General features: G+C 45.0%; 1 protein-coding gene across 2 annotated transcripts in view; it reads right to left on the bottom strand.

The window, feature by feature from the left end:
• The window catches only part of LOC124546021 (TBC1 domain family member 4), an 891,805-nt gene that overhangs the window by 418,614 nt on the left and 446,773 nt on the right, over positions 1 to 26,418 (bottom strand). The window contains exon 1 of one of the 2 annotated variants that reach the window (XM_047124992.1): positions 17,673 to 17,774. The exons of the other annotated variant lie outside the window; for it this stretch is intronic. Coding sequence (XP_046980948.1) covers positions 17,673 to 17,768 — 96 coding nt within the window. The 5' untranslated portion in view covers positions 17,769 to 17,774. Of the gene's footprint in view, positions 1 to 17,672; positions 17,775 to 26,418 lie in introns of those variants that run through there. 2 annotated transcript variants of the gene reach the window in all.

Raw genomic sequence — 26,418 nt, 5'->3', positions numbered from 1 at the left:
CCTTCCAAACTTTACAGAAGCTCTCCTGCAAACCTCGGAGAACTAGCACTCCTGAAAGTTGGAAGGTAGGAGATAAGTACTGGCCGGAGTAAAGCTATGAGGACGGGGCGTGAGTCGTACTTGGGTAGCTCAGTTGGCAGAGCACTTGCCCGCGAAAGGCAAAGGTCCCGAGTTCGAGTCTCGGTCCGGCACACAGTTTTAATCTGCCAGGAAGTTTCGTATCAGCGCACACTCCGCTGCAGAGTGAAAATCTCATTCTGGAAACTGCCTAGACATGAACATTATTGAGCATCTCTGGCATATGTTCAGAAGAGATCTCCACCCCCTCCTACTCTTACAGATTTATGGACAGCCCTACAGTATTCATGGTGTCTGTTCCGTCCAGCACTACTTCAGACATTAGTCGAGTCCATTTCACGTCGTGTTGCGGCACTTCTGCATGCTCACGGGGGCCCTACACGATATTAGGTAGGTGTACCAGTTTCTTTCGTTCTTCAGTGTATAAAACAGTTTCAAATGTCTAATTACATTACAAATGAGCCCTGTGGAAATCCGTTAAGTGTTATCATTATCAAACACCGGATGGGTTTATCCTACGTAATTTGCACTACGTTTTGAGAAAAGCTACTTTTTGACGCACATCAATCTTTATGACATATCTACTAAACTATGTTTCGTACGATGATACCGGGTACAGCTCAATTCCATTTACAGACTTTGAGGGACCAAGACGGCTAAGTCCTGCCTAAGAACTCATGTCCGGAAACGTTCCGTTTTCCTGCTATACCCCAAAACACCACAACACACGTTGCTCTCTGACTCCTGCTGCTTGTCGTCTGGGTCCACTTACAAGTAGGGTTCGATATGAGGACCACCAACGTCAGTACAGATGCGATGCCACCGCAACACGTCCCAGTGCACACGATCACCACTCCCTGGTCCTCTAGCATCCGCCACTGCCAGTACGTCTTCCTCTGGTGCCAAAGGGGTCTCGTAGATCAAGGACTTCATGTGGCCCCACAGCGTGTAGTCTACCGGGTTGAGGTCGGGGAAACGTGCAGGCGAAGCAATCGCGCCACCAAGATCTATCCACACATGAGGGGAAACATGCCATCGCGCTGGAACGATATGTTCCATGCAGTGGAATGGGACATCAGGTGATCGGTCAATGACGTACGTAATATCCTAGTCACTTGCGCCGAAAATGCGGGAGACGTAAGCGTGTGTTGCGGTATCTTGCCTCTAGCGCGGAAACGGCACGTTTCCTATGCTACACTTCGTGCCATGGCGGCTTCGGCGAGGGCGTGCACGGTATCCTAATGGTGCTACTTGTGCGTGCGTTCCATCGATTCTGGCCCCCGCCGTATCGCTTTTTTCCTGGGTATGTGTTCCCTCTGGGGTTATGTTGGAGTGGGTGGTGTGTGGGACACGGAGCTGGACGGGTTTGCCCGAGAACTCGGCGTCCTGGCGATTGTAGCGAGTTGAAACCGTTGACCGTTGGCTCTATGCAGGCCCGCGTTTTCCTGCAATATTGAAGAGCGGGCAAGGAGCGGCTCTCGTTGCGTGTAACCTGGTTACAAAGTGCGTCAGTCAATTCTGGTGTCCTAAACACGCTGATATGTGCTGAACAACTTGTTAGCAGCTACGAGCAGGGGAGCAGTATTATCCGGTGCCTACCTCGAGTCCTGAAGCTGCTGGCCTCTTTGGCGTTTATGTGGAATTATGTATGAAGACTGTGCAGTAATTGCTGTACTTAAAGACGTAATTCTGCCTCGCTGTGAGCTGGCCGGGTGTCCGGCTCCTTCATGCCTTTCGGTGGCCCCCTTTAGGGCTGGGAGTGTCAATTTTGAGGTTTCTGTAAGCGCCAAGCTAGTATTTTTGCAATGTTAATCCGGTACTTGAAATCGTTGTTTGTTATCTTCGAGTATTTGATACTACTAATTGTAATTTCTGTTTGTTGTAAACTTTATGGCCCTTCCTTGGGCAAGTTATTGGATTTGGCCTGTAACTAAAGTTATGCGCGCTCAGTCTAAAGGGACGCACGTGTGGGTCATGTGTGTGTGCGTCTCGTATTTGCACACTCTCTTACTCCGTGTTGAGGAGCCCTTCCGGTTATCGGTATACGTTTTAACCGGTCATTTGCTATTCTTTGCGTATCCTAATTACAGTGTCTGTTCGTTCCTAAGAGGCGCCAGTAAAGGTATGCCTTGACTTCCTTAACCTTGTTTGATTATGTGATTATTCTTTTAAATGACTTTCGACATTTTTTATTGTTATCGCCAGGAAGGTTAACTTGCAATGCTTACGAGCGGGAAGCTATTATACTGAAGTTTTCATAGTTGGTTTCCTTGAAAATAACCTGTAGTTGCCAGTTTAAGTATTGCTGTATATGTTAATTTCTATCAAATTTGTTTGCTGTATGTTGTGTGGTGTACGTTGACAGCGTTGTATCGGCAGCGGTTGACACGTTGCTGTTCGCTGCTCCGCGGCAGGGACGCAGTTTCATTCTGCTCCGCCGGTCGGTCTGGCCGAGCGGTTCTAGGCGCTACAGTCTGGAACCGCGCGACCGCTACGGCCGCAGGTTCGAATCCTGCCTCGGGCATGGATGTGTGTAATGTCCTTAGGTTAGTTAGGTTTAAGTAGTTCTAAGTTATAGGATGACAGATGACCTCAGCAGTTAAGTCCCATAGTGCTCAGAGCCATTTGAACCATTTGAACCTTCTGCTCCGACAGCTTTCCCGTCATCACACGAAGCCTAGGTGCTGGCAGGTCACATGCGCTTCTGCGGATCTCCCGTTCCAGCCTGAAGTTGACTAGTTAGTTGCCTTTCTTTTGGTAGGATTTGGCTTCAGTGTTTCTGGGGAAGTAATTTACTCAGCGTTTCTATTATTTTAAGGTCCTTGCATGCATGTGATGAAAGCCTTTGGGCAAACTGAGCACAGAGTTTCTTGATTTATTTTTTTAAAAAAATTATGGTTTAATTATCATCATTTTAATAGTGTTTTAGGTGCTCGGTAGTTTATTTAAGTACTTAACTTCATACACACACATCAAAAAAGTTTTGCATCACCCCGGTTCCCAGAGCTCCTGAAGATAGACATTGACTGTGGATGTTGTATAACAGTCACAGTCCCTTTGACTGCTCAGGGATGTCACTAAACCCGTCTAAAGATGTCGACAGCCGATCAGTTCCAGTCATTACACCAGGAAGGAGGTACACGGCTCGTGTTGTCTGTAGTTCAACCATGCCTAGACGGTCAATACCGCGGTTCGATCGGTCCGCATTGTCACTTTGTGCCACGAACGGTTCTCAACAAGGGAAGTGTCCAGGCGTCTCGGTGTGAAACAAAGCGATGTTGTTCGGACATGGAGGAGATACAGAGAGACAGGAACTGTCGATTAAATGCCTCGCTCAGGCCGCCCAAGGGCTACTACTGCAGTGGATGACCGCTGCCTACGTATTATGGCTCGGAGTAACCCTGAGAGCAACGCCACCACGTTCAATAACGCTTTTCGTGCAGCCACAGGACGTCGTGTTACAACTTAAACTGTGCGCAATAGGCTGAACGATGCGCAGCTTCGCTCCCGACGTCCATGGCAAGGACCATCTTTGCAACCGCGACACCATGTAGCGCGGTACAGATGAGCCCAACACAATGCCGAACGGACTGCTCACGTTCTCTTTACCGATGAGTGTCGTATATGCCTTCAACCAGACAGTCGTCGGAGACGTGTTTGGAGGCAACCTGGTCAGGCTGAAGCCTTAAGTCCCACTGTCCAGTGAAGGCAGCAAGGTGGAGGTTCCCTGATGTTTTGGGGTGGCATAATGTGGGGCCGACGTACGCTGCTGGTGGTCATGGAACGCGGCGTAACGGCTGTGCGATACCTGAATGCCATCCTCTGACCGATAGTGCAACCATATCGGCAGCATATTGGCGAGGCATTCGTCTTCACTAACGACGATTCGCGCCCCCATCGTGCACATCCTGTGAACGACTTCCTTCAGGATAGCGACATCGCTTGACTATAGTCGCCAGCATGTTTACGAAACATGAACCCTATCGAAAATGCCTGGGATAGATCGAAAAGGGCTGTTTATGGACGACGTGACCCAGCAATCACTGAGGGATCTACGCCGAATCGCCGTTGACGAGTGGGCCAATCTGGACCAACAGTTCCTTGATGAACTTGTGGATAGTATGCCACGTCGAATACAGCCATGCATCAATGCAAGAGGACGTGCTACTGGGTATTGAAGGTACCGGTGTGTACAGCAATCTATACCACCATCTCTGTAGGTCTCGCTGTATGGTTGTACAACATGCAACGTGTGGTTTTCATGAGCAATAAAAAGGGCGGAAATGATGTTTATATTTATCTCTATTCCAATTTTCTGTACAGGTTCCCGAACTCTCGGAACCGAGATGATGCAAACCTTTTTTTGATGTGTGTATGTGTAACAGTCTTGTGGCTAATCAGTTAAGTATTACAGTTTGCTTCGGTTTTTTCATATGGGTAGCGTTTGTCCACTTTTGTCGTATCTTTTCTATGTGGGAGCAGAATATTTTTTTTAAGAGACCAAAGTGTGGTCAATTGCCTTACGCTCTCTCGTATTGTTAGTAAAAGGAAAATTTAACGTGATGTATACCTCCTAGTCATGAGGTGGCTAACAGACTTCGGATAGCAACATTGTATGTACTTGTGTGTAGCTTAATGCCTTGGAGTAGGCCTGGAGCTCACTGTTGCTGTGGAGATGTTGCATTTTAATGTCTTTTATTTAACATTTGTTGAACTTATATTCATGTCCTGTTGTGTTATTAGCCCACAGTTGTGACGCTAGTCGCGCGGACAGGTCACCGCCTCAGGTTTATTTAATCAAATGTCTGTAATCGGGCCACTATTGTATCGCACAGGTGACATATTCTTCAAGAACCATTTATAATTATATGTATAATGCAAATATTCCTATGCATTGTGATATTAACTGAGAAACGTTAATTATTTGTATGAATCTGGCAAGGATCTTGGTAACTATTAGTTTGGTAACTGTTCGTTGGCTAATTATAGAACTGTTATAAATAAAATATATTTGTTTGGGAATGGTAAATGACGCATCTAGTTGGGCCACCCTTTCACTTTTTTTCCTTACTTTAATCTCGATCCTTGCCCTGATTCTCGCACTTAACCGTCTTGGTGCCCACTACAAGTTTTCAACGGCTGTAAAGAGAATTTAGTTACGCCCTGTATAATTTTGCACGAACATTCAGTAGTATACGTGGATACTGTCTGAAAAAAAATGTGTTGCGAGTAGAGTTACTAGTAAAGAAGTAATAAATTAAAACGTCATATTGAGTACCATAGTGAAAGAAAAAAAAAGTTATATCTGATGCTGATGTTTTAGTGCATGAACAGCGAAAAAGTAGCACCTGATAAACTTTTGCATTATTTTCTGGGGGATTCCAGCGAGAGAAAGTTTCTGAGCTGCTTGAAATTATGTGTTAATTTTTTTGCGAGTCACTAAGTGCTCTCACTCTGAAATATTGGATGAACTTAGCTTTGGTAATTTCGGCGTAGCGAGTTACGATGCTTCAAGGATACATACAGTTTCTAACTCCAACACCTGACGTACTGTGTCAAACCTTTAACGCCAGATTATAACTCTTAATAAGTAAATTAAGAGAGTAATTTTAATTTTAAAGTCGATCGATAATTATATTTGGTAGGTTGGAGATGAGTACTGGCGGAAGTAAAGCTGTGAGGTTGTTTCGTGAGAAGTGTTCGGATAGCTCAGTTGGTAGAGCACTTGCCCGCGAAAGGCAAAGGTCCCAGGATTGAGTCCCGGTCCCGATCACAGTTTTAATCTGCCAGGAAGTTTCGGTTATATGAAATTCTGAAAATCAAATCTTTGTTGTCCTAGCAAGCTGTAAGGTAGGCAACCTGTCACTAGTACTGTGCATCTTCTTAGCTGTTTAGTGATACATGTCATTGAGAAAAATATATCATTACCTGCCGTTTTGACAGCTGTACTGCTAACCACTGGTAAGTGAACATGTTTGCTAAAGGTAACCACGTACTTTTACTGTGCTCCAAACATCTCACATTGTACAGACAACTTGACGAGGTCGTTTCGCGCGCGCACACGCGCGCGCACGCACGCACGCACACACACACACACACACACACACACACACACACACACACACACACTTTTTTATTTTAATTCTGATTGCGGGTTATCCATTATTCACGCCGCTACGCTTCCCAAAACGCGTTGAAATGACCGCACGGAATTACATGATGGGAGCGGTAACGTTTGTTTATGTATGCAGCAGCCATTAACAGGGCGTGCGGAAGGAAGCCGGTGATGAATTTTCAGATGAAATTGTTCACACACCGCTTATTAAGGGCGACGATGAAAGCGCTGGGACGCAATTATGCCGCGCCAGTTCCGGAACCAATTAGCTTTTATCAGGCACCAGTGGGTGCTCACACACGCGGGAAACCAGCGCCCCACCGCTACGGGGGACCCCAGCTCGTTCGTCTGGAGGCGACCAAGCGGGCAGCATCTGCAGCCTCAGGCGCCGGCCTTAGCTGGGGACGGGGAAGTAATGGATCTCATAATGCAAACAAAGTTTTAAAATGTGTGGAGACGAAGCTCACTAGCTCTGCACTGATTATTATTCAGCTTGCATTTAACACGAATCTCTCAGTCAGTGCAACGTCCCAAGCCACTGGTAAAAAAAGGTGGTTGGTTGATTTGGTGGAAGAGACCAAACAGCGAGGTCATCGGTCTCATAGCATTAGGTAAGGATGGGAAAGGGAAGTCAGCCGTGCCCTATCAAAGGAACCACCCCTGCAATTGCCTGAAGCGATTTAGGGAAATCACGGAAAACCTAAATCAGGATGGCCCGACGCAGAATTGAACCGTCGTCTTCCCGAATGCGAGTCCAGTGTGCTAACCACTGCGCCACCTCACTTGGTGACTACTGTGGATGAGAAGGGTAAGTGAACAAACCCACACAATTTCAGACTACATCTAGATCTACTCTGCCAATCACACTTAAGTGATTGGCAGAGTTTTCATCGAACCACCTTCACAATAATTCTCTATTACAGCAATCTCTTAACAGCGCGTACCAAAGAAACGAACACCTACGCCTTTCCGTGCGAACTCTGATTTCCATTATTTTATTACGATGATCGTTTCTTCCTATGTAAGTCGGCGTCAACAAAATATTTTCGCATTCGGAGGAGAAAGTTGGTGATTGAAATTTCGTGAGAAGATCCCGCCGCCAACGAAAAACACCTTTGTTTTAATGAAGTCCACCACGAACCCCGTATGATGTCAGTGACACTCTGTCTCCACTATTACGCGATAATATAAAACATGCTTCTCTTCTTTGGACTTTCTCGATGTACTCCGTTAACCCTATCTGGTACGGATCCCAGACCGCGCAACAATACTCCAAAAGAGGACGGACAAGCGTAGTAATTGCAGTCTCTTCAGTACATCTGTTACATTTTCTAAATGTTCTATCACTAAAACGCGGTCTTTGTCTTGCCTTTTCCACAACATTTCCTGTGTGTTCTTTCCAAATTAACTTGTTCGTAATTGTAATTACTAGGTATTTAGGTGAATTTGCGGCCTTCAGAGTCTGATTTATCGTGTAACCGAAGTTTAACGGGTTTCTTTTAGCACTCACGTTGATGACCTCACACTTTTCATTATTTACGGTCAATTGACAATTTTCGTACCATTTTTTTGATCTTCTTATGAGTTTTCTAGACGATAAACGATAGCATCATTTGGAAACAACTGCTCCTAAATCTTTGATATTAAGTAAGGAACAGCAGACGGCCTATAACACTACCTCGACGAACGCCAGAAATATGCGAAGTGGGCTGCTATCGAGTCGTACGGGGCAGTTCGTGTCAACGAATTGCACGCACGGATTCACGATTGCCGGTTCACAAACAGCGCCAACATGAGGCACCTATAATGTGAGTTACAAATATAGTGACATGCTCTATCCAATGATGGGTGTCCGTTTACTGCACGTCTTGGTATTTTTTCAACAGTCGTATTCTGAAATCTGCAGGTATTTGAATCCTGCCTCGGGCATGGATGTGTGTGATGTCCTTAGGTTAGTTAGGTTTAAGTAGTTCTAAGTCTAGGGGACTGATGACCTCAGATGTTAAGTCCCATAGTGCTTAGAGCCATTTGAACCATTTTTTGCAGGTATTTGTGAATAACCCTGTAAATAGTGATTGACAGTTAATAACCATTCATACGCATTCGTACACATTCTAAGAAAAAAAATTATCCGAACAGAAAATCGGTGGATGACATGTCCATGTACACAAAAACAAATTATTACAGTTTCAGAAAGATTGGATGATTTATCCAAGAGAAAGAGTTTCACATATTGAGAAGTCAGTAACGCGTTGGTCAATTTCTGTTATTCGGCTTGACATTGATTGACACAGTTGTCTGTCCAATTGGCGCCTTGGATCGTCAAATTCTCTAGCTGGCTGGAGGGCCCTGCGCATAATGCTCCACATGTTCTCAATTGGGACAAGATCCAGCGACCTTGCTGGCCAACGTAGGATTGGCAAGCAAGAAGACAGGCAGTGGAAACTCCCTCAGTGTGCAGGCGGGCATTATCTTGCTGATATCTAACCCCAGGATGGCTTCTCATGAAGTGTGCAAGAAAACGGGGCGTAGAGTGTCGTCCACGTACCACTTTGCTGCAAGAGTGCTGCATATGACAACTAAAGGGGTGCTGCTGTGAACAACAATGGCACCCCAGACCGTCACTTCTGATTCTCGGGCGACAATCAGTTGATGTCCCACCGCTGGCCATGGCGTCTTCAGACACGTCCTCCTTGGTCAGCGGGGTTCATCACCAATGTAATGAGGTCCCAGGCGGAATATTACTGAACGAATTTGAAAATTTAAAATGGTGTCATTATGTACTTACTAGCCTTTCCCCATGGCTTTGCCCGCGTACCTGTTTGACCCATACAGGGTGTCTATAATGAAGTTCCAGTTTGAAAACGCCGCAGAAAGAGAACTACTGCTCAGAACGAGGTCAAATTTGAACAGCATATTATTGACGCAGGGGGAAACGTCGGAAAGCACTCAAAAAAAAACTGACCAACAGATGGCGCTGTAAGCATAAGAATGTGCACAATAACAGACGCGCGGCACAGGGCTGTTCCTCATCTACGTGATTAATCTGCTATTCACGATAAAGTGCCTGGCGGAGGATCCAATGAACCACCTTCAAGTTGTGTCTCTACCGTTCCTCTCTCGAACGGCGCGCGTGAAAAACGAGCACTCAAATTTTTCTGTACGAGCCCTGATTTCTCTTATTTTATCGTAGTGATCATTTCTCCCTATAAAAATGTGTCCCAACAGAATGTTTTCGCAATCGGAGGAGAAAACTGGTGATTGAAATTTCACGAGAAGATCCCTTTGTTTTAATGATTGCCACTCCAATTCACGTATCATGTCTGTGGCACTACCTCCCCTGTTTCGCGATAATACAAAACGAGCTGCCCTTCTTTGTACTTTTACGATGTCATCCGACAGTCCCACATGATGCGGGTCCCACACGGCACAGCAATACTCCAGTACAGAGCGGACAAGCGTGGTGTAAGCAGTCTCTTTAGTAGATCTGTCGCACCTTCTAAGTGTTCTGCCAATGAATCGCAGTCTTTGGTTTGCTCCACCCACAATATGATCTATGTGATCGTTCCAGTTTATGTTATTTGTAATTGTAATTCCTAAGTATTTAGTTGAATTTACAGCCTTCAGATTTGTATGACTTGCCACGTAATCGAAATTTACCGGATTTCTTTTACTACTCATGCGAACAACTTCACACTTCTCATTATTCAGGCTCAATTGCCACTTTTCGCAGCATACAGATATCTTATCTAAATCATTATGCAATTCGTTTTGGTCATCTGATGACTTTACGAGTCGGTAAATGACAGCGTCATTTGCAAACAATCTAAGACAGTTAACATCCGAGACACTCAACACGACTGTCTCTACGAAGGTAAAGCTCTTTTCTTTGCGCCAGGAGCCCTGCAGAAGTTCCCGATACTCAAGGGTATGAAAAAAGGCATTGGTTAGATGTCTGCTAAGAGTCTGGAGAAAATAATTACAAAATGTGAAAAGACAGGTTCTTCTGAAGTACAGTGTAGCAGAGGAACGAAAGCAGTTGATACGGCGTCAGCTCAAGGTGTGGCCGCAGCGCTGTAGCGATGGTCTGCAAACATGCGGCGCACAGGAAATTGCCTGAACGTTGGACATACCTGTGAGCATGGTGCATAAAATCCCAAGAAACACCCTGCATTGCTATCTATATAAGATCATCCATGATCAGGAGTTGTTACCTGCTGACCTGCCAGAAACACAAACATTTGTTCTGCAATTTCTTGCTCTCATGGAAGTGAACAATCAATGGCCATGGAACATTCTGTGGACAGAAGAAGGCTAATTCTATCACCACGGACATTTCAACACGCAGAACTGCAGAATATGGACACGCACGTACGCACATCAACCGTATTACTTCATTCTGCATAGGTGCGTGTGTGGTGCCGGTTGGTGGCATCGTTTGTCGTAGGGCCGTATTTTTCCGGGGAGGTGAGTCCTGCGGATCTTGTTACCTGTACCGTCACCCTATGAGTGTCTTTTGCGGACCAGCGTCATTCCGATACTTCAACAGCCTGTATGTGTGGGTAGGATCATTTTTATGCATCATGGCTCTGACCCACACATTACACAGGCAGTTAAGCGGCTGCTGCAGAGGAATTTCCGAAATGCTAGAATTATCAGCCGTCAGTTCTCTACAGCCTCGCCGTCCGGATCACCTGGTCTTAATCCGCCTGATTTCTGGCTGTGGGGCTGTGTGAAAGATGTTGTGTTTAGTGTGCCAGTTACGAACGTAGCTGAATTCAAGGCACGCTTTGCGCACCGCATTCTGAACGTGACCCCCGCGAAACTCCGATCTGTTGTCGAACGTGCTTTTTGTTGATTTCAACTTGCGGCAGAAAACTGTGGACAGCGGATTGAACGTGTATTGCGGCAGTCTCACGAAAGTTAGAAACCGGTCCCATTTTGCTTTATATGCGGTTTTTAGTCCCAGGACAATTAAAAACCAATTTTTCCCGACAGATGTGGAACCACTTTCCTGTAGCGGATAGATTACCTGACAAACAGTGCCACATACTTTGACTGCTCAGCTTGTGTAATCATGCACATTGGCGAGTACTCATGGTGTACTGTGCAACTCGAACCACAGCCATCGTGTTGAGATTCTCCTGTCATTTGTAGTCGACCTCATTTACATTAAGACGCTAACAGTGCCACGTATTGGTAAAACTTAACCTAATTCTTTTTGTTCTACGACGTTTCCCCCAGCGTCATAATACGCTGTTCAAATTTGACGTCATTCTGACCAATGGTTTTCTTTCTACAGTATCTTGAAACTGGAACTTTAATTATGGACACCATGTATATTGCGCCCATCTCCTTCTCCCTCCCCCCTCTCTTTCTCCTGCCTCACAACATTCTTTCGTTCATCTCATTCTCCCACTTCTATTTGTCGATCTTCTCCTCTCCCCTGTCTTTGCCATTATCTCCTCCCTCCCCCTCTGTCCATATCCTATCTCCTCCCCTCTCTCTGTTCATTTCTTCCACCTCCTTCTCTTATGTTCTTCTCCAAACTGTGTGTATCTCCACGTCCCCTCTCTCTCAGTACATCTCATTCTCTTCCCCCTCTCGCTACACCCCCTTTCCCTTCTCTCTGTTCATTTCCTCCACTCCCTTCTCTGTGTCCTGCACACTGTGTGGATCTCCCTCTCCTCACTCTCTCTGTGCCTCTCCCCCTCCCCACTCTGTCCATCTCGTCCTCTCCCCCCTCTCTCTTCATCCCCTCCTCTCCCTCTCTCAGTTCATAATCTCCTCCCCCACTCTGTCCATCTCCTCCTCCCCCTTTTCTCTGTCCACGTCATCCTGGCCCCTCACTCACTATCCATCTCCTGCCCCCCCCCTCCCCCCCCCCCTTCGCCCCTGTTGTCTCTGTTCAGCTGTGTCCATCCACAATTGTAGCCCCTGCAAGACATACTGATACTAGCTGCACAGCATGTTATCACACAAGGCAGCCTACTTGTCAGGGGTACAAAACACTTTCTTTGCCCTTATCCCTTCTCCTATGGAAGATAGCAGGTTACCTCTACCCCCCTCAATACTGATTCTCAAATAAGGAATGTGGCAAGCAGTATGTGCAAAAAATTTGGTTGAAATCTGTCCAGTGGTTTAGGAGGAGATGATGGACAGAGATGGATAATCCTACATTAAAGGTTTAATACAGTAAGACAAGAACTCCAGTTAGAATGTATGTCTATGGCTTGAGTCAGTGTATGTCACAGCTGTGCAAATTTCTCAGAATACATTCATCCATTATTTGAAACTGAGAGCACTTACTGACTTGCAATATACTTTACACATAATGCCAGACCTTTTTTAAACTTTTTCTGTCTTACATGCTTAACGTCAAATATTTAAGGCACTGACTCACTCGTAATGTAATCAGTCGTATGAAGCTGCTTTGTACTTGGGAGTTCGATTCTTTAAAAACTCGGTAGTTCACTAGTTATGACGAACAGGGGATATTAAACATATACAAAGAAAGGCGGCACAAATGGTGACAAGTTTGAGCCACAGAGGAGCGTTACAGAAATCTTGAAAAGCCTTTATTTGTAAACTCTTAAGGATAACCACAAATTATCCCTTGAAAATCTACATACAAAATTTCAACAACCACTATTAATTGCAAAATGTAGAAACATTCTTTGTTCCCCCCGCATATCATGAAGGTAAAATTGAAGAGGTATTTAAGCCGTCTTTATTCCCGCGCTCCATACGTGATTGGAAATGGAAGCAATATTAGTATGTGATACCTAAGTACCCTCTGCCACGTAGGAGTAGATATGACGGACGGTATAAAGAGCAAGACTCTGCAGGCAGGAGAAAGTCACACGCTCGGCGACCAGGAGTACCCCAGCCGCGCAGTGTGGCCACCAGCTAGAGCGCCTGGAGGGCGCCGCAGCAGAACTGCGTGTCTGGGCCACAGCAGCGGGAAGTGGTGCGGACGGACACTCCCCACCTCGCGTCCGGCACAACCTGTTCCCTGCAGGCGCCCAGCTAGTCTGATGAGCGCTGCGATACGATACGTGGGAGAAGCGGCGTCGCCGGACACGAAAAACCTGTCTCGGAAGGACACAGGTTGGTGCAGGTTAAGACATCGCCGACCAGACGAGATTCCCAGCGTCACAGCGTGTCCGGGTAACTCGATACGCCAGGCCTACTTGCTGGTCGTTTTAAATGCTGCACCACAGGCTTCTGTACCTCTCTGCTCCTACAAATTATACTCCACAACGACAGCAGTCAGTGAAGTGTTAATGTGGCGTCTAGGAATTTTCGCGTACCCTGGCAGGCGCTATTTTCAACAGCAGAAACCCAGCATATATCAGCTAGGAGCTAGCGACAGTTATACGCCCATACAAACGACCAGCGGAAAATATACAGTCTGATTCCGTGACGATGTTACAGTCTCCCAGCGATGATGGACAAGGATTGAAACACCCCCTTTTGAAAATTATAAATGACTGTGCTGGTAAACTTCTACGTTATTTGATTTTCAAACAGCTGAGCAAACCTGAACGTACTCAGACATTTCTCTCTTTACTTATTCTGATCAACACTAAACTGACACACAATACTTTTTTAGTGCAACGCAATCTGACTTCCAATAATCCCTACAAAAGAATGCCCTGACTAACAATAACCTATACCTTTCATGGATCACTTGCCTCACAAAAATCTTCGTTACTGGAACTACTGCAATACAGCGAGCGCCAATACTGCCAGCTAAATAAAAGATTCAAACTACTAAAGGCAGTAACTACTGATAGGCATACTTAGCAAATGAAAGATTTTCATAGAGAACAAACAATGTATTTACCTTAATAATGTTCAAAAGTCATATATATATATATATATATATATATATATATATATATATATATATATATCAGTTTATGATATCCAGTATTACAAATTTACTCTTTCTGATGACACACGTCCATATCGTCCGCTCTCAAAATTCTGCCATCTCTCTCCCCACATCCACCACTGCTGGCGGCTCACCTCCACCTGCGCAACGCTACGCGCTGTTCACATCCAACTGCCCAACGCTACAATAGCAAAGCCAGTGCCTTGATCAGAGGAGTAGATGTTGGTATAATACAGCACTGCTACAGTTTACCTGGCACACAACATTTCAAGGTCTCTGAGGTTCTTCGCAGACGACACATTTATATACTGAGTACAAGTTGCTACGCAACAGTTACGAAGTACAAATGACGTAGCCGACAGCTGATCCTCAACAAAAATAAATGTAATACATTTGAATAAGCGAAAATCATCCGCAACTGGTCGACTCGGCCCATGGCGATCAATAACTAAAATTAGTATGTCATATACAAACCGCTTGTTCGGCCAGTCCATGAGTGTTGTTGGTCGGTCTGCGACCCACACTAAGTTGTGTTAACAGAAGAGGTAGAGATGCGAAGAACAGCTGCAAGATTCGTCCCCGGCTTGATGAGGCATTGCGAAAGCATCACGGAAATGCTCCGGGAACTTGAGAGGGAAACTTTAGAATGAAAAGTGTAAAATCGTCAACGTGAGTACTAAAAAAATACTATCAAATTTCGGTTACAAGATAAATCACACAAATTTAAAGGTTGTCGATTCAAATAAATACTTTGGGGGTTACAATGACGAACATCTTAAATTGGAATCATCGCACAGAAAATTTTGGGGAAGGCGAACCGAATTCTACGTTCTATTTATTGGCTGTCAATGAAACCATCCGTGACGAAATATGAATTGTGTCGCCAGTTATCGTCGGTGAAGGTAGGGTGATGGCTGTTACTGAAAACTGAGGTATTCCAAGATTTCTGCACGCCGAATATCGAAAACGTTGACCGACCAGAATAAAGGTGGCATGGAAAGCAATAGCATCCAGTCTGTTGCAGCGCTTTAAAATCGATGGTGATGGCAAGGAGTTTTCAAAGAAGAGCAGTTCGTTTCGTATTGTCACGAAACAGGGTAGAGTGTGTCACAGACATCATAAGCAAAATGGTATAGCATTAAATCAAAGGCGTTTCTCGTAGCGGCGAGATCTTTTCACGAAATTTAAAATAACTGTCACCAACGAATGCAAATTCTTTTTGTTGATTCCCTCCTACAAAGGGAGAAAGGATCGTCATAATAAAATAAAAGAAATCACAGCAAGCACGAAAAGACTTAGGTGTTCGTTCTTCCCACGTGCCCTTCCAGAGTCGAACGGTCGAGAAATAGTCTGCAAGTGGTTCTATGAATCTTCGACAAAACAATGAAGTGTCATCCGCAGAATAGTCATGCAGATGTGGACGAAAGGCGCTGCGCGTCGTGAAAATCCTACTCTGGGAGTTTCCAGATCCCGAGGCCAACACTAGTGAAGAAACATACAGGTTTCTTCGACACACACTTCGCATAATGGCACCCACAGTGAAGTGACAGAAATTCAGACTTATAAGAGGCGTTTCTGTGAAACATTTTATTTCAAAAGCACACGTATCTAGTTATTGTCGCCTCCAATTCACTCCCCCCCTCCCCCTACCCCGCCACCCATCTATTGTTACAAACAAAATAGTGTGATGCGTGCCGCTTTGTATTTCACTGCTTCAACGACCGGGAATTTTGTTCCTTTTAATGCATATTTGAACTTGGGGAATAGGTAAAAGTCACAGGGTGATAGATCAGGCGAATAAGACGTGTGTTATAAACTGCGATGCTGTACTTCACTAGAAATAGACAATGCAGAACGAGTCGATGGGTTGTCTTGATGCGGAACCCACGATTTGCTCTTCCAAAATTCGGGGCTTTTTTTCTTATTTTCTCACGGGGCGGAGGAAGACTTATAAGGTAGTAATGTTGATTAATATTTTGATCAGCAGGAATCCAGTGAAGGTACACAACGGAAAAAGCAGTCATCATCACTTTAAATCTTAATTTGCTCATTCGAGATTTTTTTTTTGCGCTCTCGGTGAAGTTGGGCCTTTCCAGTGCATGAAATGGTGCTTAGTTTCTGGATCGTAATTGAAAAACTAGGAATCGTCACATGCTACCACTCTTTCCAAGAAATTAGGATCGTTTTCAATAGTATTCAAAGTGTCAGTACCAAAATTTTCACAAGCTACTTTTTGTTCCATCATGAGAATTTTCGGCAATAGTACCACACACATTCTCAAGTTAAACTGGTTATGTACAATTTTCCTTAGCACTCTTTGTCAATTCCTACAGTTGCAGTAATCGATCAAATACTCAACCGATGGTCATATCGAATCAGATTACCTACTGTTTCCATCAGTAGAACGAAAAACCAGTCCAAAGTTGCAATTTTTTTAAAACTCTTTGTTCACTATACCATTAGTTTAGGACCGAAACCCATTTTCAGATCATCGCAACATAGTCGAAAGTGGCATTTCCGAAAATGTCAAAAATGTGCAATAAACAGTTACAACGTCTACAGGTAACACAGTTACCTGTATGCAGTGTAACTGTTTATTGCACATTTTAGACATCTTCGGAAATGCCACTTTCGACTATGTTGCGACGATTTGAAAATGGGTCTCAGCCACAAACTAGACATCGAGTGAATGAAGAATTAAAAAGAAAATTGTAACTTTGGCCTGGTTTTTCGTTCTGCTGATTAACAAAAAAATGGTTCAAATGGCTATGAGCACCGTGGGACATCTGAGGTCATCATTCCCCTAGAAATTAGAACTACTTAAACCTAACTAACCTAAGGACATCACACACATCCATGCCCGAGGCAGGATTCGAACCTGCGACCGTAGCGGTCGGGCGGCTCCAGACTGTAGTGCCTAGAACTGCTCGGCCACCCCGGCCGGCTGCTGATTAACAGAAGTTGCTGATCCAAGACTACTCCAGCATGCTGAAGTTCGTACTTTTTCGATATTTTCATCCGTTTTTGATGTTGAAGGGCGTCATGGGCGCGGGCCATCTTCAACATCTTGTCGGCCATCTTGGAAACGCTTGAACCACTCAATAACTCGCGTATGTGATGAAGTCTTCGCGATTCACTTCGTAAAAGATAGGTTTCAGTAGCAGTTTTTTCTTTTCAAGTTTCGTGTGAAACTTCACGACAATTCGTTGCTCTACTATTACACTTATCATTTTTCCCCGAAACATAGCAACAACTGTTACATAAACGAATGCCACGGCCACAGCGATTTTTCTACGAACGCCAGAGACGTCGCCTTCGAATCAGAAGGCTTCACAGCTACTGGTCGATTCATCTTTGGCGCACGCGTACTCACTCTGTGACAGCATCAATCTCGTTATTTTGTGGCCGCACAACGTATATAGGTGTAGCGACATCTTTCCTTCCCGTGTACTGTGCACACGCGCAGCAGGTAAGCAGGAAAAGTGTCCCCCCAGCGTACGCCGGCAGTGAGTGACGCGCTTGGCAAGTTGGAGTCCCCAGCAGGGAGAGGGTAACACTGTTACCGGGGCGGGCACTCACCCAGACGAGGTCGGCGCGCGCCGCCAGCTTCCGGTTGCGGCCGGCCACCACGGGCCTGGAGTAGAGCAGGCCACACAGGGGGGTCCCGGAAGACATGGCTGGAGGGCGCGCTCGCTAGCTGGACACCCGCTGCGTCTGCCGCCTGCCGCCTGCCGCCTGCACGCGCCGCAGTCTCTGACTGCCACTGACCACCGCGTACCCACTGACGTCAATCAGGTGCGCCCTCGCTAAATGGAGCCAAATGGGAGCGCGGGACGCGGACTGGGATCAAGTGCGGCCGGTCAGCTGGAGGCACGGCAGGCGCGCGGCGCGACTCAACTCAGAAGACGTGAGCGCAGCGACCACTGTGGGCGCCGAACTCACTGCAAGGAGCCACGCAGTGCAACAGCACTTTTGTTAACAATTTGAAGCAGCGAAGGTTTCCATCCAGTCACTCACTGAACAGTCTGGCCTGGCAACGGAAGACAGCAAAACGAAAGCTGAAATTTTAAATTTAGTATTTGAGAATATTGATTTTATTGAATTTAATTGATGAAAGGAGAAAATATAAAAATGCAGTAAGTGAAGCAGGCAAAAAGGAATACAAACATCTCAAAAATGAGATCGACAGGAAGTGCAAAATGGCTAAACAGGGATGGCTAGAGGACAAATGTAAGGATGTAGAGGCCTATCTCACTAGGGGTAAGATAGATACCGCCTACAGGGAAATTAAAGAGACCTTTGGAGATAAGAGAACGACTTGTATGAATATCAAGAGCTCAGATGGAATTCCAGTTCTAAGCAAAGAAGGGAAAGCAGAAAGGTGGAAGGAGTATATAGAGGGTCTATACAAGGGCGATGTACTTGAGGACAATATTATGGAAATGGAAGAGGATGTAGATGAAGATGAAATGGGAGATATGATACTGCGTGAAGAGTTTGACAGAGCACTGAAAGACCTGAGTCGAAACAAGGCCCCCGGAGTAGACAGTATTCCATTGGAACTACTGACGGCCGTGGGAGAGCCAGTCCTGACAAAACTCTACCATCTGGTGAGCAAGATGTATGAAACAGGCGAAATACCCTCAGACTTCAAGAAGAATATAATAATTCCAATCCCAAAGAAAGCAGGTGTTGACAGATGTGAAAATTACCGAACTATCAGTTTAATAAGTCACAGCTGCAAAATACTAACACGAATTCTTTACAGACGAATGGAAAAACTAGTGGAAGTCAACCTCGGGGAAGATCAGTTTGGATTCCGTAGAAACACTGGAACACGTGAGGCAATACTGACCTTACGACTTATCTTAGAAGAAAGATTAACGAAAGGCAAACCTACGTTTCTAGCATTTGTAGACTTAGAGAAAGCTTTTGACAATGTTGACTGGAATACTCTCTTTCAAATTCTAAAGGTGGCAGGGTTAAAATACAGCGAGCGAAAGGCTATTTACAATTTGTACAGAAACCAGATGGCAGTTATAAGAATCGAGGGACATCAGAGGGAAGCAGTGGTTGGGAAGGGAGTAAGACAGGGTTGTAGCCTCTCCCCGATGTTGTTCAATCTGTATATTGAGCAAGCAGTAAAGGAAACAAAAGAAAAATTCGGAGTAGGTATTAAAATTCATGGAGAAGAAATAAAAACTTTGAGGTTCGCCGATGACATTGTAATTCTGTCAGAGACAGCAAAGGACTTGGAAGAGCAGTTGAATGGAATGGACAGTGTCTTGAAAGGAGGATATAAGATGAACATCAACAAAAGCAAAACAAGGATAATGGAATGTAGTCTAATTAAGTCGGGTGATGCTGAGGGAATTAGATTAGGAAATGAGGCCCTTAAAGTAGTAAAGGAGTTTTGCTATTTGGGGAGCAAAATAACTGATGATGGTCGAAGTAGAGAGGATATAAAATGTAGGCTGGCAATGGCAAGGAAAGCGTTTCTGAAGAAGAGAAATTTGTTAACATCCAGTATTGATTTAAGTGTCAGGAAGTCATTTCTGAAGGAATTCGTATGGAGTGTAGCCATGTATGGAAGTGAAACATGGACGATAAATAGTTTGGACAAGAAGAGAATAGAAGCTTTCGAAATGTGGTGCTACAGAAGAATGCTGAAGATTAGATGGGTACATCACATAACTAATGAGGAAGTATTGAATAGGATTGGGGAGAAGAGAAGTTTGTGGCACAACTTGACCAGAAGAAGGGATCGGTTGGTAGGACATGTTCTGAGGCATCAAGGGATCACCAATTTAGTATTGGAGGGCAGCGTGGAGGGTAAAAATCGTAGAGGGAGACCAAGAGATGAATACACTAAGCAGATTCAGAAGGATGTAGGTTGCAGTAGGTACTGGGAGATGAAGAAGCTTGCACAGGATAGAGTAGTATGGAGAGCTGCATCAAACCAGTCTCAGGACTGAAGACCACAACAACAACAACAACAGTATTTGAGAAATCTTTCACGCAGGAGGATCGTATAAACGTACCGCCGTTTGAGTCTCGTACAGATTCCCGTATGGAGGACATAGTGATAGACATCCCTCGGATTGTGAAGCAGCTGAATGGGCTGAAAATAAATAAATCGCCAGGTCCTGATGGGATTCCAATTCGGTTTTACAGAGAGTACTCTACTGCACTGGCTCCTTACTTAGCTTGCATTTATCGCGAATCTCTTGCCCAACGTAAAGTCCCGAGCGACTGGAAAAAAGCGCAGGTGACGCCTGTATATAAGAAGGGTAGAAGGACGGATCCTCAAAATTACAGACCAATACCCTTAACATCGGTTTGTTGCAGGATTCTCGAACATTTTCTCAGTTTGAATATAATGAATTTCCTTGAGACAGAGAAGTTGCTGGCCATGCATCAGCACGGCTTTAGAAAGCATCGCTACTGCGAAACGCAACTCGTCCTTTTTACATGATATCTTGCGACCCATGGATGAAGGGTATCACACGGATGCCCTATTCCTTGACTTCCGGAAAGCGTTTGACTCGGTGCCCCACTGCAGACTCTTAACTAAGGTACGAGCATACGGGATTGGTTCCCAAGTATGTGAGTGGCTCGAAGACTTCTTAAGTAATAGAACCCAGTACGTTGTCCTCGATGGTGAGTGTTCGTCGGAGGTGAGGGTATCATCTGGAGCGCCCCAGGTAAGTGTGGTAGGTCCGCTGTTCTTTTCTATCTACATAAATGATCTTTTGGATAGGGTGGATAGCAATGTGCAGCTGTTTGGTAGTGATGCTGTGGTGAACGGGAAGGTGTCGTCATTGAGTGACTGTAGGAGGATACAAGATGACTTGGACAGGATTTGTGATTGGTGTAAAGAATGGCAGCTAACTCTAAATATAGATAAATGTAAATTAATGCAGATGAATAGAAAAAAAAGAATGCCGTAATGTTTGAAAACGCCATTAATAGTGCAGCGCTTGACACAGTCACGTCGATTAAATATTTGGACGTAACATTTCAGAGCGATATGAAGTGGGACAAGCATGTGATGGTAGTTGCGGAGAAGGTGAATAGTCGTGGTTCATCTGTAAAGAGATCGCTTGTAAAACACTAATACGACCTATTCTTGAGTACTGCTCGAGCGTTTGGGATCCCTATCATTTCGGATTGAGGGAGGACATAGAAGCAATTCAGAGTCGGGCTGCTAGATTTGTTACTGGTAGGTTTGATCATCACACGAGTGTTACGGAAATGCTTCAGGAACTCGGGTGGGAGTCTCTAGAGGAAGGGAGGCGTTCTTTTCGTGAATCGCTGCTGAGGAAATTTAGAGAACCAGCATTTGAGGCTGAGTGCAGTACAAGTCTCTGCCGCTAACTTACATTTCGTGGAAAGACCACAAAGATAAGATAAGAGAGATTAGGGCTCGTACAGAGGCATATAGGCAGTCATTTTTCCCTCTTTCTGTTTGGGAGTGGAACAGGGAGAGTAGATGCTAGTTGTGATACGAGGTACCCTCCGGCACGCACCGTATGGTGGATTGTGGAGAATGTATGTAGATGTAGATGCAGCTAAAATTTTACAGCCGCCCACAAGTCGGATGTAACTTTTTCTTTAATTTACGTGATTCATTCGACCAACGCGAGCGTCTTCAGAACTGTGGAACTACAATGTGTTACACCACCAAACAATAAGATAAATTCACAGATTCTGCTACACAAGATGTAACTTTTATTAAGTAGACTGTGGCCACACGTTACAAGTATCGGGCTGTGTACACCGTCCTCGTCACACACTAACTGGACTAAGTTGTACCATTCAGTCCACTCCGTCGTTATGCTGATTGATACACACAACGGTTTTTGTGTGTTATATTGAAAATAAAACAGTTACCATTGCAAGGTTATTTTCGTTTACTGCTCCTATTGCTGTAACAGTTGTTTTATATATGTGTGTGGTTGACGTAGAACTTTAGTAGCCGGCGCAATGAACTCCATTTCACAGTTTTACATAATCTGAAGATGTCTAACCACGGCGAAACGCGTTATTTTTCAACAAAACTTCACAACCGCGACTTTTTTTTCAGTATACTGGAGTAAGCTGATTGTGTACAATTAACCTCCCTTTCTTAAAGAGGCGTTACTTTACACAAGTGGCAACGTGGGGTCCAGCGGATCCCCATGATGTGTTAATGTTGCTACATACAATATTAATAACTGGGTTATTTAATACAAATTAATGTAGAGGCAACCATATAAACTGTGAAATTGAATCAGTTAATGCTTATTTGAAGAAATAATACATTTTATTACATTAGATAAAAGATAATACCTACAGTTATGTTTTCATAATATAAACTGAATATTCGTTGATTGAACAGTCTTCTTCTGATGACTCGTTACAATTATCATTTACACACTGATCACAGGCTGCAAGGAAATGTTTCATGCACATATGTTTTACACACTGACGACCAGTAAATTGAGTTTATACACCCTTACTTACAGGCCAGATGATGCACCTCCTTTTTGTAGCTGGAATTACTTCTTGTGCTGGTATGTCATTAACAGCATATGTTGATCTACTCACGTTTGCTACTTAGTATTGCCCTCTTCTTTAGCTAGTCTAGCACCAAGCCGATTCCAATTACCCAAACAAAATCCTCCCTTGCCATTTTAAGCATTAGTATGCGACTCTACACCTACTTGTTCGGCGCTATCTTGTAACGAAAGGGTTGAGGTGGGGGTCTAGGAACTTCCCAACCACTAAATAACTGTAAAACGCTAACCACAATGAGCAGCACAAGAATGGAAAACTGGTGACCGGTAATAAACAGATGTGAGAGCGGATTGCTAGGCGGCAGGCAGTGTTGCCAATTTTGTCGGTATACTAGCTAAACTAAATGAGATGGGGATGTGTCGGACCTCACGTTAAGAGTTAAAGATTAAGGTAAACTCCCTGGTTAGGTGCATTCTAAGATTAAACAGCAAGACATACAATTTATAGCTGAGTGAGTCGAAGTCCTTTCGATATGCGCTTTTGTTGAAGGTACCCCATGAAGCCAAATGTAAAGCAATGTAATACAAAAAGTGCTAGTATCAATAAAGTGTGCTGAAGCGTGCTGCTGGGTCAGGCTGAGCACTTTCTTTGCCGGTTTGAGAGTCTTCTGTTTTCTCTCCTTGGTAGGAAGGCAGGAGTGGAGCGAGTGAGAAGGAGGTGGCCGAAGCTAGCAGAGGTCGGTAGTTGTGTCCGGCGGAGCGTACCGTTTCCTGCAGAGCAGTTGGGAATTATTTAACCGATGCAAGGATTTTCCGCTGCGTGCTTCGTGAGCCGGTGTTTACCGTAGGTGGCGGTGAGGTTATTGGCGTGAGGCGCTAGGCGGGGTACTCCTGCGCTGGCTGCGCTACTTCACGCGTTTTTGGAGTTCCTCGTGCAGAAGCCAGCGCGATTCGGCGAGACCTACGAATCATGCCCCGCGCTGCCCTAGTCGCTTGGAAAGCCTTCGTTGTAGGATTTTGCCGGGCAACCGAGTCAAAGCCTTTTTTAGTTTCCGGTCCCGCTTCTTTCTGTTTATGGGTGAGCTTCATATGTAATGTTCGCCACAAAGTCGTCTAAATCGTCTGCGGTTCGAAGCAGCTTGGCGCTTGCCTTCCGCTTGGTTTTCAACTTCAGCTGTGTAGTGTTCCCGCATTACACATTTAATTCATAATTATTTGGAGGGACAGCTGGCATTTGCTCAGCTCCCTCCCGTATGGTCTATCTGTTTATATAGTGCTTTTTTTTAAATTTTGGATTCACAACTTTAAGTAAAAGTTTAAACTGTTGTTTTCTTATGATCTTGATTTTTTTAAGGCCTTGCGTTCTGTTCTCAATTTTAGGTTTAGATCTCATCTTGCCACTGTATTGAACATAAGAAAGGGGATCCAATTTAATCAATAGCAGTGACTTGGTTCTTGTCGTTAGTAGAATATTTCCCTCTTTACTCTTTAATGGAATAAGAATATTTTGTATTATAAATATTTTGTATGATACTCAAATACTTATTGTACATTTAAAATATAAATAACCTTTTAGTCTTGGTTACTTCTGTGTGTATACCTATTCTAGGTGATATATTTCAGAGCTGAGCCAAAACTTTTAGTTTTGTTTTACTCTTTTACTGTTTACGAATATACACTCCTGGAAATTGAAATAAGAACACCGTGAATTCATTGTCCCAGGAAGGGGAAACTTTATTGACACATTCCTGGGGTCAGATACATCACATGATCACACTGACAGAACCACAGGCACATAGACACAGGCAACAGAGCATGCACAATGTCGGCACTAGTACAGTGTATATCCACCTTTCGCAGCAATGCAGGCTGCTATTCTCCCATGGAGACGATCGTAGAGATGCTGGATGTAGTCCTGTGGAACGGCTTGCCATGCCATTTCCACCTGGCGCCTCAGTTGGACCAGCGTTCGTGCTGGACGTGCAGACCGCGTGAGACGACGCTTCATCCAGTCCCAAACATGCTCAATGGGGGACAGATCCGGAGATCTTGCTGGCCAGGGTAATTGACTTACACCTTCTAGAGCACGTTGGGTGGCACGGGATACATGCGGACGTGCACTGTCCTGTTGGAACAGCAAGTTCCCTTGCCGGTCTAGGAATGGTAGAACGATGGGTTCGATGACGGTTTGGATGTACCGTGCACTATTCAGTGTCCCCTCGACGATCACCAGTGGTGTACGGCCAGTGTAGGAGATCGCTCCCCACACCATGATGCCGGGTGTTGGCCCTGTGTGCCTCGGTCGTATGCAGTCCTGATTGTGGCGCTCACCTGCACGGCGCCAAACACGCATACGACCATCATTGGCACCAAGGCAGAAGCGACTCTCATCGCTGAAGACGACACGTCTCCATTCGTCCCTCCATTCACGCCTGTCGCGACACCACTGGAGGCGGGCTGCACGATGTTGGGGCGTGAGCGGAAGACGGCCTAACGGTGTGCGGGACCGTAGCCCAGCTTCATGGAGACGGTTCCGAATGGTCCTCGCCGATACCCCAGGAGCAACAGTGTCCCTAATTTGCTGGGGAGTGGCGGTGCGGTCCCCTACGGCACTGCGTAGGATCCTACGGTCTTGGCGTGCATCCGTGCGTCGCTGCGGTCCGGTCCCAGGTCGACGGGCACGTGCACCTTCCGCCGACCACTGGCGACAACATCGATGTACTGTGGAGACCTCACGCCCCACGTGTTGAGCAATTCGGCGGTACGTCCACCCGGCCTCCCGCATGCCCACTATACGCCCTCGCTCAAAGCCCGTCAACTGCACATACGGTTCACGTCCACGCTGTCGCGGCATGCTAACAGTGTTAAAGACTGCGATGGAGCTCCGTATGCCACGGTAAACTGGCTGACACTGACGGCGGCGGTGCACAAATGATGCGCAGCTAGCGCCATTCGACGGCCAACACCGCGGTTCCTGGTGTGTCCGCTGTGCCGTGCGTGTGATCATTGCTTGTACAGCCCTCTCGCAGTGTCCGGAGCAAGTATGGTGGGTCTGACACACCGGTGTCAATGTGTTCTTTTTTCCATTTCCAGGAGTGTATTTGCTGCACATATGGCTGCAGTTAATTTAGTCTCTCTTGCCTTGCTGTCAGCTGGGGCCCGAGGTCTGCACCTGGGGCCTACTGTGGCGCCAGCGGTCTTATGTGGTGATCTGAAGTCGAGTTGGTCAATTGTAATTCATTAATATTTAATGTGTTTCATCTTTTGTAATCCCTTTAAAATTGTGAAGCGTATCTAAATTATTTAACGTCCGGTATTTGGAGTTAAACAATTTTTTCTTTAAGCTGATCTTTAGTATTTTTCCGTTCAAACAGAAGAGAATCATGTTTTCTGAAAGTAATCATTTGTCAGTTTTTAAGCACAAGTAGTAATTAACTTCTTGTTTGTTGATAAAATTTTGGAGGAGGTACTTATTTTACAAATGATGTTCAATGGTTTTCTGCACCGCTTCCTGTACGACCTGACTGTGTGTTCTCTAATTTGGTACACACCCATGCTGCCTGTTGCATTCTGGTAGCAGAGCGTGCTTTCAATCCATGGACCACTATTATTCCGCGCATTCACAGACAAGTCTAAAATTTACACCTGATTATTAAATTAATTTTAAAAACGCATAGTAAAATTAAAAATTAAAATTATAACTGCCACTTTTCCAGGCGTTATTTCACGTCACATACATAACAAGTTATTAATGGCACTAAAGCTTATCTATATTAACGTAGATTAAACACGCTTTTCAGACATGAAAGTGGCAATTACAATTTTAA

The sequence above is a fragment of the Schistocerca americana genome, chromosome 8, assembly GCF_021461395.2.
Source record: "Schistocerca americana isolate TAMUIC-IGC-003095 chromosome 8, iqSchAmer2.1, whole genome shotgun sequence".
Lineage (NCBI taxonomy): Eukaryota > Metazoa > Arthropoda > Insecta > Orthoptera > Acrididae > Schistocerca > Schistocerca americana.
The sequence above is the reverse complement of the archived record's forward strand: the minus strand, read 5'-3'. Positions and strand labels throughout refer to the sequence as shown.